Source organism: Babylonia areolata, chromosome 12 (assembly GCF_041734735.1).
Source record: "Babylonia areolata isolate BAREFJ2019XMU chromosome 12, ASM4173473v1, whole genome shotgun sequence".
Lineage (NCBI taxonomy): Eukaryota > Metazoa > Mollusca > Gastropoda > Neogastropoda > Buccinidae > Babylonia > Babylonia areolata.
This window is the reverse complement of record NC_134887.1, coordinates 19245652-19259920: the sequence shown is the minus strand read 5'-3', so window position 1 is coordinate 19259920 and position 14269 is coordinate 19245652. Positions and strand designations below refer to the sequence as shown.

The 14269-nt window shown below is 44.5% G+C and overlaps 1 protein-coding gene across 1 annotated transcript in view; it reads right to left on the bottom strand.

Annotated features, from left to right (window-relative positions):
• The window catches only part of LOC143287853 (uncharacterized), a 34137-nt gene extending 20452 nt beyond the window's left edge, over positions 1 to 13685 (bottom strand). The window contains exons 1-5 of the mRNA XM_076596091.1: positions 13575 to 13685; positions 13161 to 13484; positions 12269 to 12759; positions 11811 to 12055; positions 10753 to 11756 (exon numbers count right to left, since the gene is read on the bottom strand). Coding sequence (XP_076452206.1) covers positions 10753 to 11756; positions 11811 to 12055; positions 12269 to 12759; positions 13161 to 13484; positions 13575 to 13685 — 2175 coding nt within the window. The remainder of the gene's footprint in view (positions 1 to 10752; positions 11757 to 11810; positions 12056 to 12268; positions 12760 to 13160; positions 13485 to 13574) is intronic.
• Between the last annotated feature and the right edge of the window lie 584 nt (positions 13686 to 14269).

Here is a 14269-nt window from a genome sequence, read left to right as displayed (position 1 = left end):
CACCCCCCGCCCTCCCTCATCTGCCCACCTCTCTGTCCACCCTCCATCCGCCCGACCCTTTATCCACCCTCCTCTGTTTCACTGACCTACCCTTCTCAGTATCAACCGTCTGTTAAGTACGTAGGTCCGGCCACATTTTCAAATTCATAACAGAAGCCTCATATTTGCACAAACATAAAAGAGTGCAATAAAGTAAGAAGCCACACGGCCAAATTTCAAAGCAATATCTCAAACAGGTTTTGAGATATAGAGTTTTGAATTTTCAAAAAATTCCACGATTTCGGCAGTTTCACAAAATGGCATTTTGGAACCCGTGTAGAATTGCCACTAATACATTCTAATTGTCAAAACTCTTCATATATGATCTATGTATATAGTACGCAGAAGACATCAGATTTTTTTTTAGTCGGCTATTAATGTTACTGGCTGAATGCCAGTGTCATAAATTCTGAGGAAAATGCTTCTTTTCTGCATGTCTGATCCTGCAGTTTGGATGGTAGCATTACTAAAATAACTGAAACTTAAAAACTATTGCATCTACATAAATATTTAAGATATTTTCAGGTTCAGACTTACAAGAAAGCAAATGTTAGTAATAAATCTTGATAAATGACAGCTTTTGATAATATTATATGAAAAAAAAAGCTTTATTAAAGACGATCGGGGATAATGTGCTCCATTAAGGCTAAAAATGATTCTCCTTTTAGATATTTTTCAGGATGTGTGTGTGTGTGTGTGTGTGTGTGTGTGTGTTTCAAAATCAATATGTGCGTATCACTTTATGTAATTGTTTTCTTGTTTATACCTCATTATCAATTATTAATCGTACCAGTTCTAAAGTACAGACATCCAGCTGAACGAATGCATGCTCCGTATCAGTGCTGAAGTATAAAAAGGTTGAAAGGAAACAACAGTCTTACAAAACAGTATCAAACGTACCCCTGGTAGTGTTATTTTGATTAGATTTTCCTCTCTCTCTCTCTCTCTCTCTCTCTCTGTGATATATATATATATATATATATATATATATATATATATATATGTGTGTGTGTGTGTGTGTGTGTGTGTGTGTGTGTGAAATAAAACAGAAGAAAGAAAATAGAGTATGTTGTGCGATCACAAAGTTGAAAAAGGCCAGTTGAACTTCTTTTCATTGTCGGAAAGAAAATTGTTTCACAACAGAAAACGATGATATTAACTAAAATCATGAAACCTATCATTCAGATACTTACTAAAATAAGAAATGTAAAGTTGGGTTCCATTTATATATATATATATATATATATATATATATCCCCGTATTTGAATCAAAACCCCAGCTGCGTTGAGCTATGCGACAAGACTTCCACGACGCCGGGCATTGAAACCTCAGATCTAAAAATAGATCTAGTTTGATCAGTGGTATAAAAAATACGAGATCTCCACTTTTTCGTTAAAAAGGACGCTGCTCTTTAAAAGCTTTCGTGTCATTTTATAAAGCATTTTAAAGATGAAAGAATGAATTTTTCAGTGGTGGGTTTTACTAGAAGATTTATCATTTTGTCAGTCTGGAAGCGTAGTAGAGCGTCAAGAAAAATTGGTAAATTTTGAGCCCCATTTTTTTTTTTTTTTTTTTTTTTAATCGAGTAGAATTTATCAACTGGAAACTTAGCCCACGCAACAGTAGAGAACGTGATCTTTTATTTGATAGGTCTCTTAAGTCGATTGGTCGTAAGGAGCAATCTGTCCATAACCTATTTTTGTCACCAACCCTCTCAGACCAGAAGCACTGCGTTTTGAAGAGCGAAGGGTACCCCACTTCGGGCGATCGGTTCCACTCACACTGTCTTACACACACACACACAAAAACACACACCAAAAAACACACACACAAAAAAAAAAAACCCACCAACACCGGAACGAACAAAGGTGGTTTTATTTTCTGATATCTATCAGTCTGAGCTCGATGTATGCAGCAGTATCGGGCTTAATTGCTCGGGCGACTGAATTGAAAAGTGATAAAAATACGACCCGTCAGCCATAGTAGTTACACCGCATTACATAGCGTCCGGACCTAGCCTACCTACCTCACTCACCCATCTCGAGAGAGAGAGAGAGAGAGAGAGAGAGAATTCGAAATCGAAATCCCGGAAACTTTTTTATTGCGGGAAAAGGTATAATCGGCCTATTTTCATGTGCAATTGTGTGTGTGTGTGTGTGTGTGTGTGTGTGTCTGTGTGTGTTTTGCCATTGCTTTTTTTTTCTTTCCTTTTCTTTCGCTTTTCTTTCTTTTTTGCCCTTGAGGGCTGGATGTAAAAAAAGCAGCTGTGCTTACTCCACTACCCTCGTGAAATAAAAATTCGTTTCGTTTTGTTTCGTTTCATCCTACCCTCGTAAAGAAAATGTATGAACTAATCAAGGAAATTTTTTTTAAATACTGATTTAAAAACAACAACAACGACAAAACACCAAAAAACCCACAAAAGAGAGGGGCCGGGGGGTTAGGGAACATACACATCGAATGGCAACAAGAACAAATAAATGGCACGGAAACACAGCTGTAGTATGCATATGCGTGAAGGAGAGAGGGGTCGGGAAGGAGGTAAGGAAGAGATTCGAAGAAGAGAAAAAACTGTTGAGAGAGAGAGAGTGAGAGAGAGAGGGAAGAGAGGAAAGGAGATAGTCAGGCACATAGACAAGGACATTGAGAATACATCATTTGTTTTTCAGTCTCAGTAATTTCAAGAATTCGTAGAACTTAGCCCTGATGTTTATGATATAATCTTTTGAAGACTGAGACTGCAGATTATATTAAGTGTAGATGAAATAGTATTCCATAAATATCCACCACAGAGAGAGTCCAAGCAGAGATACACATTTTATCAAAAACGCATGTGAGCAAAAAAGTGGCGCAGCCTACATTCAAACAGAGTTTCAGAGTTTGTGTATTCCCATTAACTCTTTTGAGTCACAGAGAAACAAGGAAACATGACAATAACAGGATGACGGCCACAGAGGAAGAGCGAAGATAATTTAAAAAGAAGAAACAAAAGAGGGGGGGGGGAGGGAATACAAATGGGGGGAAAATAAAATTAAATAAAAGGCTAAATGTAATCATCAGTCTAGTACAATGCAATAGGAACAGACAAATGCACAGATCACAACTTAGACTTATAATACGGCTCTGTATCTGATTAGCTGAGCTTGAACTGGGAACTGGGGGGTTAGTTGGAGCATAGCAGTAACAATGACACGGTGTAACAAAATAAAGTACACAATAATTTGCATGTTATTTTAGCACCCATTTGCCAGTAATACTGGGATTGGTTTGATATATATATATATATATATATATATATATATATATATATATATATATATACAAGAGAAAAAAAGACATATAAAAAAATATGATCATGCAATTACAAATGGATATGTACGGGATGCAGTGTCAAGATTAACTCACTCAGTACGGCCAGTCCTCTCTTCTCCTCTACACAGACCCCTCGGATGTCCAGTGGGTGTCTGAATGACCCAACCTTTAGCTTCCGTCGTCAGAATTGTGGTATTCTTTGTCAACATTCACGTCTTCAGTATAAGAGCCTTCTGCTTGCAATATTTTGATGATGGTAATTGGGGTGAAATGCTGTTAACGTCGTCTCTTTCGCCGTTCGTATGGAAAGAGTTAAAAACGAGATCCATAAAAGGGCGTCGGCTCAGGAGAGCCACCGACGGCCATCTAGCTCCACCGTGCTGTGTGCATGCCACACGCAGTTGGCCCTCAGGGTGTGGCTACCCATGCATGCGAAGTCTGGATCCGGTAGAATCTGCGGAAGAAACCTATCGGTTCAACGGAGATGAAGGCGGTTACAGCAACGCACTGTGGAGTGCAGAGAGCAAGATGAGACACCGAAAGTACATCTTGGTCATCCACTGCATCCGTGCTCATCCTCCAGTCGTCTCGACTTAGTCTTGCCACTGGAAATTGGTGGACCCGGACGAGAGAGTGAGGTCGACGTTGCGCAACTCCTCTTCACTTTAAACAAACTCATCGCGCAAGTCATCAGTCATCCTTACTGACCTTTCATCCTTCATCATTTCATCACCCCCAAGTCCTGTGGCGACAGGCGAGCGACGAAACGACAGGTGTGGGTACACTGGCAGTCGCAGCCGCAGACCTGCACGCAGGCGGCTCAGGCCATAGGGTCGTTCTTCATCGACAGGAGCAGCGATGGAGCTCGGCAGACGTCTGAGCAGCCCTCTTTAGGAATGCACTGCTCACCTCCCTGGCCGTTGCATCCGAACTCGCCAAATACAACATCGACATCACAGCCTTGAGTGAGACTGGGCTTGCAGGCGAAGGCGAGCTCTGTGAACGGGGATCTGGTTACACCTTCTTCTGGAGTGGACGAGGAAGCGAAGAGCGACGTGAGGCTGGCGTTGGTTTTGCAGTTAAAACAGCACTTGTCAGCAAGCTAGCTGGAATCCCAAAGGGAGTCAACGATAAGCTTATGACCATGAAACTCCCACTGGCATCTGGCCAGAAGCACCTCACCATTGTCCGTGCCTACGCCCCAACCATGACCAACCCGGATGAAGTGAAGGCAAAGTTCTACGAGGACCTTCACTGTCATTGTTACTATCCCTAAAGCAGATAAACTCTTCATTCTTGGGGACTTCAATGCTAGAGTTGGCTCTGACTACATCTCCTGGGATGGAGTGATTGGAAAGCATGGCGTGGGCCACTGCAACCCAAATGGATTTCTTTTGCTTCAGACCTGTGCAGACCACGAACTGCTGATAACCAACACAGTTTTCTGCCTCCCCACCCGTAACAGGACGTCATGGATGCACCCTCGCTCAAAGCATTGGCATCTCATCGATTACGTCATCGTCAGGAAAAGGGATAGGCAAGATGTACGTGTGACAAAGACCATGTGCGGCGCCGAGTGTTGGACAGACCATCGCCTTGTAGTCTCGAAGCTGAATATTCGAATCCAGCCCAAGAGACGCCCCCAAGGCCAGAAGGCTCCAAAACGGCTCAACATCGCTAAGCTGAAAAACATCACCATCAAACAGACCTTTGTGGAGCTGCTGGAAGATCGTCTGGAATCCGCCTCTCTGGACAACCAGAATGTGGAGTCTGACTGGAGGACCCTGCGCGAGCTAATCTTTAGTACAGCTTCAGAGACCCTGGGACCCATGACCAGAAAGCACAAAGACTGGTTTGATGAAAACTGTGATGAAATCAAGCAGCTTCTGGATGAGAAACGCCGTCTGCATCAAGCCTACCTGAGCAACCCAAAGTCCACATCAAAAAAGGATGCGTACAATGCCATCCACAGGACTGTTCAGCAAAAGTTACGTCAGATGCAGGATAAGTTGCTGAACGACAAAGCTGATGAGATCCAGGGATATGCTGACAGGCATGATATGAAGAGGTTCTATGATGCCTTAAAAGAAGTCTACGGTCCCACATCCTCAGGATCATCCCCCCTCCTCAGTGCAGATGGGAATACCTTGATCACCGAGAAGGAGAAAATTCTCGAACGCTGGGCTGAGCACTTCAACAGTGTCTTAAATCGCCCTTCCTCCATAAATGATGAAGCCATAGACCGTCTCCCACAAGTCCCCATCAACGAAGCACTGGACGATCCGCCAGTACTTCTTGAGACCCAGAAAGCAATCCGTCTGCTATCCAGTGGCAAAGCACCTGGCTCAGACTCCATACCAGCAGAGGTCTACAAGGATGGAGGCACTGTGCTGACTGAGAAGCTCCATCAGGTGTACTCACTCATGTGGAAAGAAGAGACGATCCCCCAGGATTTCAAAGATGCATCTATCATTCACTTGTACAAGCGAAAGGGGAACTGGCAAGCCTGTGATAACCATCGGGGTATTTCCTTGTTCTCCATCGCAGGCAAGATACTTGCCAGGATCCTACTAAACCGCCTCACAGCACACCTTGACCAAGGTCATTTGCCTGAGAGCCAATGTAGATTCCGGAAAGAGCGCGGAACCACCGACATGGTGTTTGCTGCAAGGCAGCTGCAAGAGAAATGTCAGGAGCAAAATGCTGCTCTGTTCTCCACCTATGTCGACCTCACTAAAGCCTTCGACACCGTGAGTAGAGAGGGACTGTGGAAGATCATGGCCAAGTATGGATGCCCTCAGAAATTTATTTCCTTGGTCAGCCAATTCAATTAAGGCATGCAGGCTCGAGTCCAGGACAATGGCAAAACATCTGCTCCTTTTCCTGTCACAAATGGTGTCAAGCAAGGCTGCGTCCTGGCTCCAACGCTGTTCAGCCTCATGTTCTCTGCAATGCTTACTGATGCCTTCAGAGATGGCGATGTTGGAATTGGCCTAAAGTACCGAACAGATGGCAAGCTGTTTAACCTCAGAAGGCTTCAAGCAAAAACGAAGTTCATGACAGACATCATCAGAGACTTTTTGTTTGCTGATGATTGTGCCCTCAACGCTGGATCTGAAGCTGACATGCAACTCAGCGTCGACAAATTTGCCACTGCCAGCAGGAACTTCGGCCTTACCATCAGCACGAGGAAAACTGAAGTTCTCCATCAGCCAGCCCCAGGGAAACCCTACGTTGAGCCCAACATCACAGTCAATGGTCAGAGACTCAGTGCGGTGGAGCGGTTCACATACCTTGGCAGCACACTGTCACGAAATGCGACCATCGACGATGAAGTGAACGTCAGGATTGCAAGAGCAAGTGCAACTTTTGGTAGACTCTATGCAATTGTCTGGCACAGAAGAGGTATTGGTCTTGAGACCAAACTAAAGGTCTACAGAGCAGTAGTTCTCCCCACACTACTGTACGCCTGCGAAACTTGGACAGTGTACCAACGACATGCCAAGAAGCTGAACCACTTCCACACAACATGCCTAAGGATGCTACTGAACATCAAGTGGCAAGACAGGACCCCAGACACGGAGGTGCTTACAAAAGCCACCCTTCCCAGCATCTTCACCATCCTGATGCAGTCCCAGCTTCGCTGGGCTGGACACGTGGCGCGCATGCCAGACCATCGGCTGCCCAAAAGGCTCTTCTATGGCGAGCTGCAACAAGGGAAGAGATCACACGGAGGTCAGAAGAAGCGCTTCAGAGATACTCTGAAAGTCTCTCTGAAAGCGTTTGATATCAACCCTGACTCCTGGGAGGAATCTGCAGTGGACCGTGACAAATGGCGCGCTGCTGTGCACAAAGGCGCCAAGTTGTGTGAGGCCAACAGGACTGCTGCAGCTGTTCAGAAGAGGCAGGCCAGAAAGTCACGGGCAAACAAGCTCCCTGACAATGATATGCCTGTTTTTGTCTGCCCCAACTGTCAGCGAACATTTCGTGCGCAGATTGGACTATTCAGCCATCTGCGCACTCACAGATAGATTCATAAGTATCCCCCCCCACCACCACCACCCTCCCCACATCCCCCAGCTGGATGACAACGATGGTCATCATCGATCTCGATGGACACACACCACCACCAGTTATTGGCTTCTGTAGAGTTACGACAAGTTTCTACCCATTTTTGTGTATAACTATCTTTAAGTCTTTGGGTCAGATTGTTTATCAGCCATGCGGTTGATACAGATTGTAGATAGTACCACACAAGAGAAAACCCATTTTCATCTAGAATCTGTTTGATTTTAAGTAACCAGTCATTTTTGTGTATTTGTAAATTAAAACATTCAGTTAATGTGTTCAGCATGCAAGAGGAGAATTTTTTACTTGTCAATGCGCCAATGGACAATTTGAGCCAGAATTTGATCATTCGGCAATACACATGCACAAACAGGGGGAAATGTCCTGTTTCACCACAGATGAAACAGTTTGGCGTGCTTTTCTTAAGCTGGAGTATGTATTTACAGTATTCCAAGTGTAATGATTCGGCAATGTCAACGCAGTTATTACCCCAAACTTCACAACCATAAGTTAATATTGGCATGACCAGTGAATTGAATAAATCTAACTGGCAGGAAATAGGGAGCTGAAGTTGTCTGCTTTTTCTTAACAGTGCCATCATTGCCCGTCTGGCCTGATCTTTTAAATGTTTCACAGCTATGTTAAACTTACCATTGAAATTGAAAGTCAGTCTTAGGTATTTAAAGCAAGTAACGTGTTCTAGAGTATTTCCATTAGGTGTGAACAGGTACTGGTAATTTAGTTTCTTACCGCAGAATAACATTATTTTTGTTTTGGAGCAATTCACACTTATTTTCCAGTCATTACAATATGCTTCTAGTTCGTTTAGCGCCTTCTGAAGCTTAGCTTCTGAGTCAGCAAATATTACTGTATCATCAACATACAGAATTAGCAATAGTTTGAGGTATTCAGATACTCTTTCATCATGGCTTAGTCCCATATCGACAGGTGGGTTTCCACATCATTCACATACAAAGCAAACAAAAAGGGGGGTAGGTTTTCACCTTGGCGAACACCTTGGTAAACTGCAAAAGACTCAGAAACGGTACCATTTGAGGAAACGCATGAAACAATTCAATTATACATGTTCCTGACAATATTGAGGAAGTTGCCATTGATTCCAGAGCGAATGAGTTTTGTCCATAAGCCTGTATGCCATACTTTGTCGACCGCTTTCTCATCATCTATGAAAGCACAGAACAATTTTTTCTTCCTGCTTCTCATTATGTCATTCAAACATTTCATTACAAAGATGTGATCAGTTGTGGAATGGTTAGGCCTAAAGCCAGCCTGGTTTTCGGAAAGAATATCTAAGGTATCAGAAAAGGTGTACAGTCTTTCGTTGAGTGCAGCAGTAAAGAATTTAGCACTGCATGGGAGTAATGTGATGCCCCTGTAATTATTCGGGTCGTTTTTGTCTCCTTTATTTTTGTAAATGGGGACAATGGTACCAGAAAGCCAGTCACCTGGTAAGGTGCCAGTTTCAAATATTTACTGAATAAATTACACCAAAACTGTTTTAATTTATCAAAGGTATGATAAATGGCTTTATTGATAATTCCATCAATTTCCGGGGATTTATTACTCTTTAGCTTTTTAACAAAGATCTGCTTCTGTGAAGCTTTTATTTAGAATTGTTTTTGCTTCATCTGATTTAATAAATTCTCCCAATAATCTGTCAGTTTCTTCTTCCTGCAAGAGTGTGGTCTGGTTACTTGTATTTATTTTGGACAAATTTTCAAAGTGTTCCTTGAATTTGTCTAACGGAATTGTTGTTGCTTGTTTATGGTTCTTCCCATTTATGAGAGAGCAATAGCGTTTTGGATCACGTGATTTCATTTTTCTTATATCATTAACTATAGATTTTCTGTACCTTTTTTCAGCTTTTCGAATTGTGGATTTGTACTGTTTACATGCTGCTTTCATCTCTTGTTTTAGAATTACATTGTCCTTGTCGTTCAGATGAGCGTTTCTGAATCTTTCTCCACTTAGTTTACATGCTTGGTCAAACCAGGCCTTGTTAGTGTTGTGTACACATTTGTTGTTTGTTGAGGGTCTTGGAACTGTTGATTTAAGCATGCCATACTTGTCGCAAGTGTTCAAGATCACCTTTTTCATGACATTGTAGATGTCATTCACATCATCATCATTCATATTATTTAAGGATGAAATGTCTTCATCACAAACAACATTTTCTTTACGCCAAACAATCTTGCGTTGGCATGAAGTCAGTTGAGTAACACTGTCATGTCTAGCTTGAGCAGTACTTTCTACATTTACACGTGATTTACTTGACATGACAAAATTTGTATGGACAGAGCAATGAATATCTGAGAGTGTAGGATCAAACTCATTTACCCTGAAATCATGGACTTGTGTCAATAACTGAATTTCACCAATAACATAATCAATAGTACTTTGGTCTTTTACGTTTGTGTTTTTTTTCCATGGTTAACGTCATCACCTAGCCTGCCATTAAACATATATAAGTTATTCGAGCGGCATACATTAAGGAGAGCTTTTCCAAAATTATTAACACTGTCTTTATCTTCTGTATTTCTACTGACTGGGATACCAAGGCTGCTCAATGTGAGGGAGGGATTCTGATCAATATTGTCAAGAAGCATGTCAGTATTCAATAGTTCTAGGACAGTGTTATCTTCTGAGTCAATAAAATCATTACTGCAACCAGTGTGAGCATTGAAATCTCCCATTAACAGTTCATGGAATTCATTAGCATTATTAAGATCTACCATTTCTTGCTCAATGTCTGCAAAACAGAGTCGCGAAGCATATTGTGAACTTTCCGGTGGTGTGTATACACCACCAACGAGTACATCTTTGTCAGTGTTAAATAATCTTTTATCAAAAGCACACCAGAAATTTGGATTGCACATACTTCTTCTTCCTTTATACAACCAACATCACTATATTGATGATTCTGTTGTAGTTTGGGGAGGTTGCTGAGGATTGTGCTGTTGTGAGGACTGGGAAGAAAAAAAAAATTTTGGCGACCTGGCCAGCCAGTGCACGTCCAGCATGCACTGACATGATGCCAAGCCTCTGCATCAGCTGTTGGGCGGGTGGGGTGTGGGGGGTGAGGGGGGGAGGGGGGGGGGAGATGGTGATTTTGGGGTGTGTGGGTGGTTAGGAGGAGGGTGAGGGGGGCAGTGCTAGGCGAGAGGAGGGGGGAATGGGGGCAGGGGAGGGGATTCACTTTTTAGAGATGAGAGGCCAGTCTGGACTTGAAGCAGTCCAGTGACTCGGCTGTCACAACTTCCTGGGGCAGCTTGTTCCATTCTGGTATGGTCCTCGGGAAGAATGCCATCTGCCTGTAGTGTTTTGCAGGAGGGAATGTCGTAGCTCAGTCTGTTGTTCGTCCTGCTCTTAGATGGCTTGGGTAGGTACTTGGAGTCGATGGAGATGAGACCATGGTGGAATTTGTAGAACATCTCCAAGCGGGCTTTCTTGCGGCGCTGTTGTAGGGAAGGCCAGTTGAGTGAATCGAGGATGGAGTCCACACATGATGTTTGGCGGTGGCGATTTGAGACCCATCTTGCTGCTCTTCGTTGGATCTTCTCGGGGGCCTCCACCTTGTTTGCAGTGTAGGGATCCCAGACGGTGGCTGCGTACTCAAGAAAAGGGCGAACAAGGGCTTTGTATGCAGTTTCCTTTGTCTTCTTGTTGCCGATCTTGAGGTTGCGCCGGACGAAGCCTAGGGTCTTACTGGCTTTCATGGTGATGGAGTCAATGTGGGATTCCCACTGCATATTGTCCTGAATGTTGACACCCAGGTACTTGGTGGTGCTGACATTTTCAATCTTCTGTCCATGCAGCTCATACGCAGGGGCGGTCTTGTCCCTTTTCCGGGAAACTCTCAGTGTTGAGCACTTCTGTGGATGGAACTCCATGGACCACTTCTCCTCCCAGGTGGTAAGGGAGTGTAGATCTTCTTGCAGCACTTGCTCGTCCTTTTTCTTCATGATGGTCTTGCTGCACATGGTGTCATCGGCAAATAGGCGGATCTTCGACTTGATGCCATCAGGGAGGTCATTTATGTACAGAAGAAAAAGACTCGGCCCTAGAACCGAGCCTTGAGGGACGCCAGATTCCACAGGTAGAAGGTCAGATCTTGTTCCTTCCACCACCACAGCCTGCTGTCTGTCCTTGAGGAAGTTCTTGATCCAGGCATTGGTGCGTCCTCTGATGCCGTAACGACGTAGTTTGTGGACAAGTAGGGTATGGCTGACTTTGTCGAATGCTTTTGAGAAGTCGAGGACGATAGTGTCCTCCTGGTTTCCCTTCTCTATCTCTCTGGTTGCTTCGTCCACATACCCTAAGAGTTGAGTCTCACATGACCGTCCGCGTCAGAAGCCGTGCTGCTCTGGACAGAGAATCTCATTGTTCTCGAAATGGGACATGATATGGCTGGTGATGATATGTTCCATCAGCTTGCAGGCTATGCAGGTGAGGGAGATGGGGCGGTAGTTGGCTGCTTTGTATTTTTCTCCCTTTTTGAAGATAGGTGTGATGTTGGCCTGTTTCCAGTCCTGTGGCAGGGTGCCGGAGGAGTATGAGATGCAGTAGAGCAGGGTGAAGGCTGGAGTGATCTCCTCTGCAACTGTCTTCAAGAGTCTGGGGGTAATGCCGTCTGGGCCACAGGCTTTATTGGGGTTGAGGTTGAGCAGGAGTTTTCTAACTCCATCTTCTGTGATGTTTATATCGTCACATGATGGATAGTCTGGAAGGTCTGGTCCAGGGGGGCACTGCTGTTCGAACTCTTCAGCTGTAATGGTGTGTTTGGGGCTGAATACTGAGTGGAACTGGGTATTTAAGATCTAGGCTTGCTCTTTGGGGTCGGAGATGAGTTTCCCGGCTTCTTTAAGTGGGGAGACGCCCACTCCTTCTGTTCTTCTTGCTTTGACGAAGCTCCAGAACTTCTTCTTGGAGGCGGTCTGGTTTTCTCCTTCGTCAGAGATCAGGCCTTCTACTTGTCTCCAGTAGGCGCGACGTAGACGTTTCTGGATGAGGCGCTTGAGTGCCTTGAATTCCTGTTTGAGGGCCTCATCTCCGTTTTTCTTCATGCGTCTATGGACTCTGTCTTGACTGCGTATGAGTTTCTTGGTCTCACAGTCAACCCAGAGGAGGCTTGGCTTGGATCTTGTTTGCTTATGGGGGACGTGATCTGAGAGTTCTTGACTCAGGCCAGTGCGCATTTCAGTCCATACTTCCTCAACACTGCTCTTCTCGTCAAAGGTGCTCATGACGTGATCATTCATCTCCTGCACTGCCTCTTTTAGTGGCTCCTTGCATTCCTCAGTGTAGATGGGAATGAGTCGCTAGGGTTGGCGTTTCTTTGGGGGATTGATCTGCAGTTCCATGTACACTGTGTCATGGTCATCAATACCATGGAGCGTCTCGGTTCTTGGGACAAGGTTGGGGTGGTTTGTGAGGAACAAGTCCAGGGTGTTGCTCTCTTTTGTTGGTTCCATTACCATCTGTTCCCAGCCTACATCACTGATGGCGTCCATGAACTGTCGATGAATTTCTGGTTTGGTGCATCCATTTTTTAGTGTCTTGGTGGGCCAGTGCCACCAGCAACAATGATGGTATTCCTGTACGAGTTGGAAGCAAGTCGGGCAGACTTCACAAATGCATTCATGCTCTCAGCATACTCTGTGTGGGGGTGGAAGAAGCAGCAGACTAATAGTGTGCACCGTCCTTTCATTTTGATCTTCACCCAGAGGTTTTCACAACCTGCAGAGAGTTCAGGCATCTCATGGGAAGTCAGGTCTTCTGAAACGAGGATAAAGACACCTCCCCCACTCTCTTTATCCCATTCACCTGGTGGTCTGTCTCTGCGATAGATGGCGAAGCCCCTGGGGAAGATTTCAGCGTTTTTGTGGGACTGGGTCAGCCATGATTCTGTACCAACAATGATGTCTGGTCTTGTGGCTTGGACTAGGTTGCTGAACTCAGCTACCTTGCCAACAATAGAGTAGCAGTTCACATTCAGGAAGCGGAGAGGTCTGCTGTGTTTATCTTGCTTGCTTGCTTGCTTGCTCTAGAAGGTGTGGAAGTATGGAGTGGATTGAAGGGGCTGTTTATGTTTGAGCTGTTGTTCATTGACTTGACTGAGATGTGTGGCACCTACACCGTGCAGATCAAAGGCAATGGTGCTGTAGTTGGCAATGGCGCAAACAACGCAGTGCCAGGTGCGTTTCTGCCGAGGAGGTCGTAGGATCCACTGCCGATATGTTGGCATTCTGCATGGAACCATAGTCCACAAGACTCGCATGCAACCCCTAGTTGGTCCCAGGTTACACTGCGGTCACAGGCACCACATGGGTAGCGGGAGTCTGGGTCTATACTAGTTCAAGGAGTCATTTAGTGAGGTTGGCCCATTGAAGCTCGGTCCAGGATTTGGTTCTGGCGAGTAGGAGTTTGCGAGTAGGAGGCCTACTAAATAGAGAAGAACAAGTCTCTGTCTTGTAACATCGCGCCGGGCAGCTCGGGGTCGTGCAGTACGTGTTGTTAGGGACTTAATCTTTCCACAAACACGCAGTACCCCGTGCCTAGTGTGCGGAACAGTCTTCTCTCTGAAGTTCATAGAGTCCACCTGGTCTGGGGCAATTGTTTTATAGAGTTGGGCAGTTACTACCGTCACAAATAAAGTTATATTTGATGAAAACATGCCTTGGTCTGTCAATCATGTCCGGAAGTAAACAAAGCACAGTGTTCACATTCAACTCACTGAAAGTCAATGAGTCACAATCACAAGTATGATTTTTAGAAGAGCTTTAAAGTTTATTTGTCTAACTTGACTTAGGCTAGTGCACTGGTTTACTA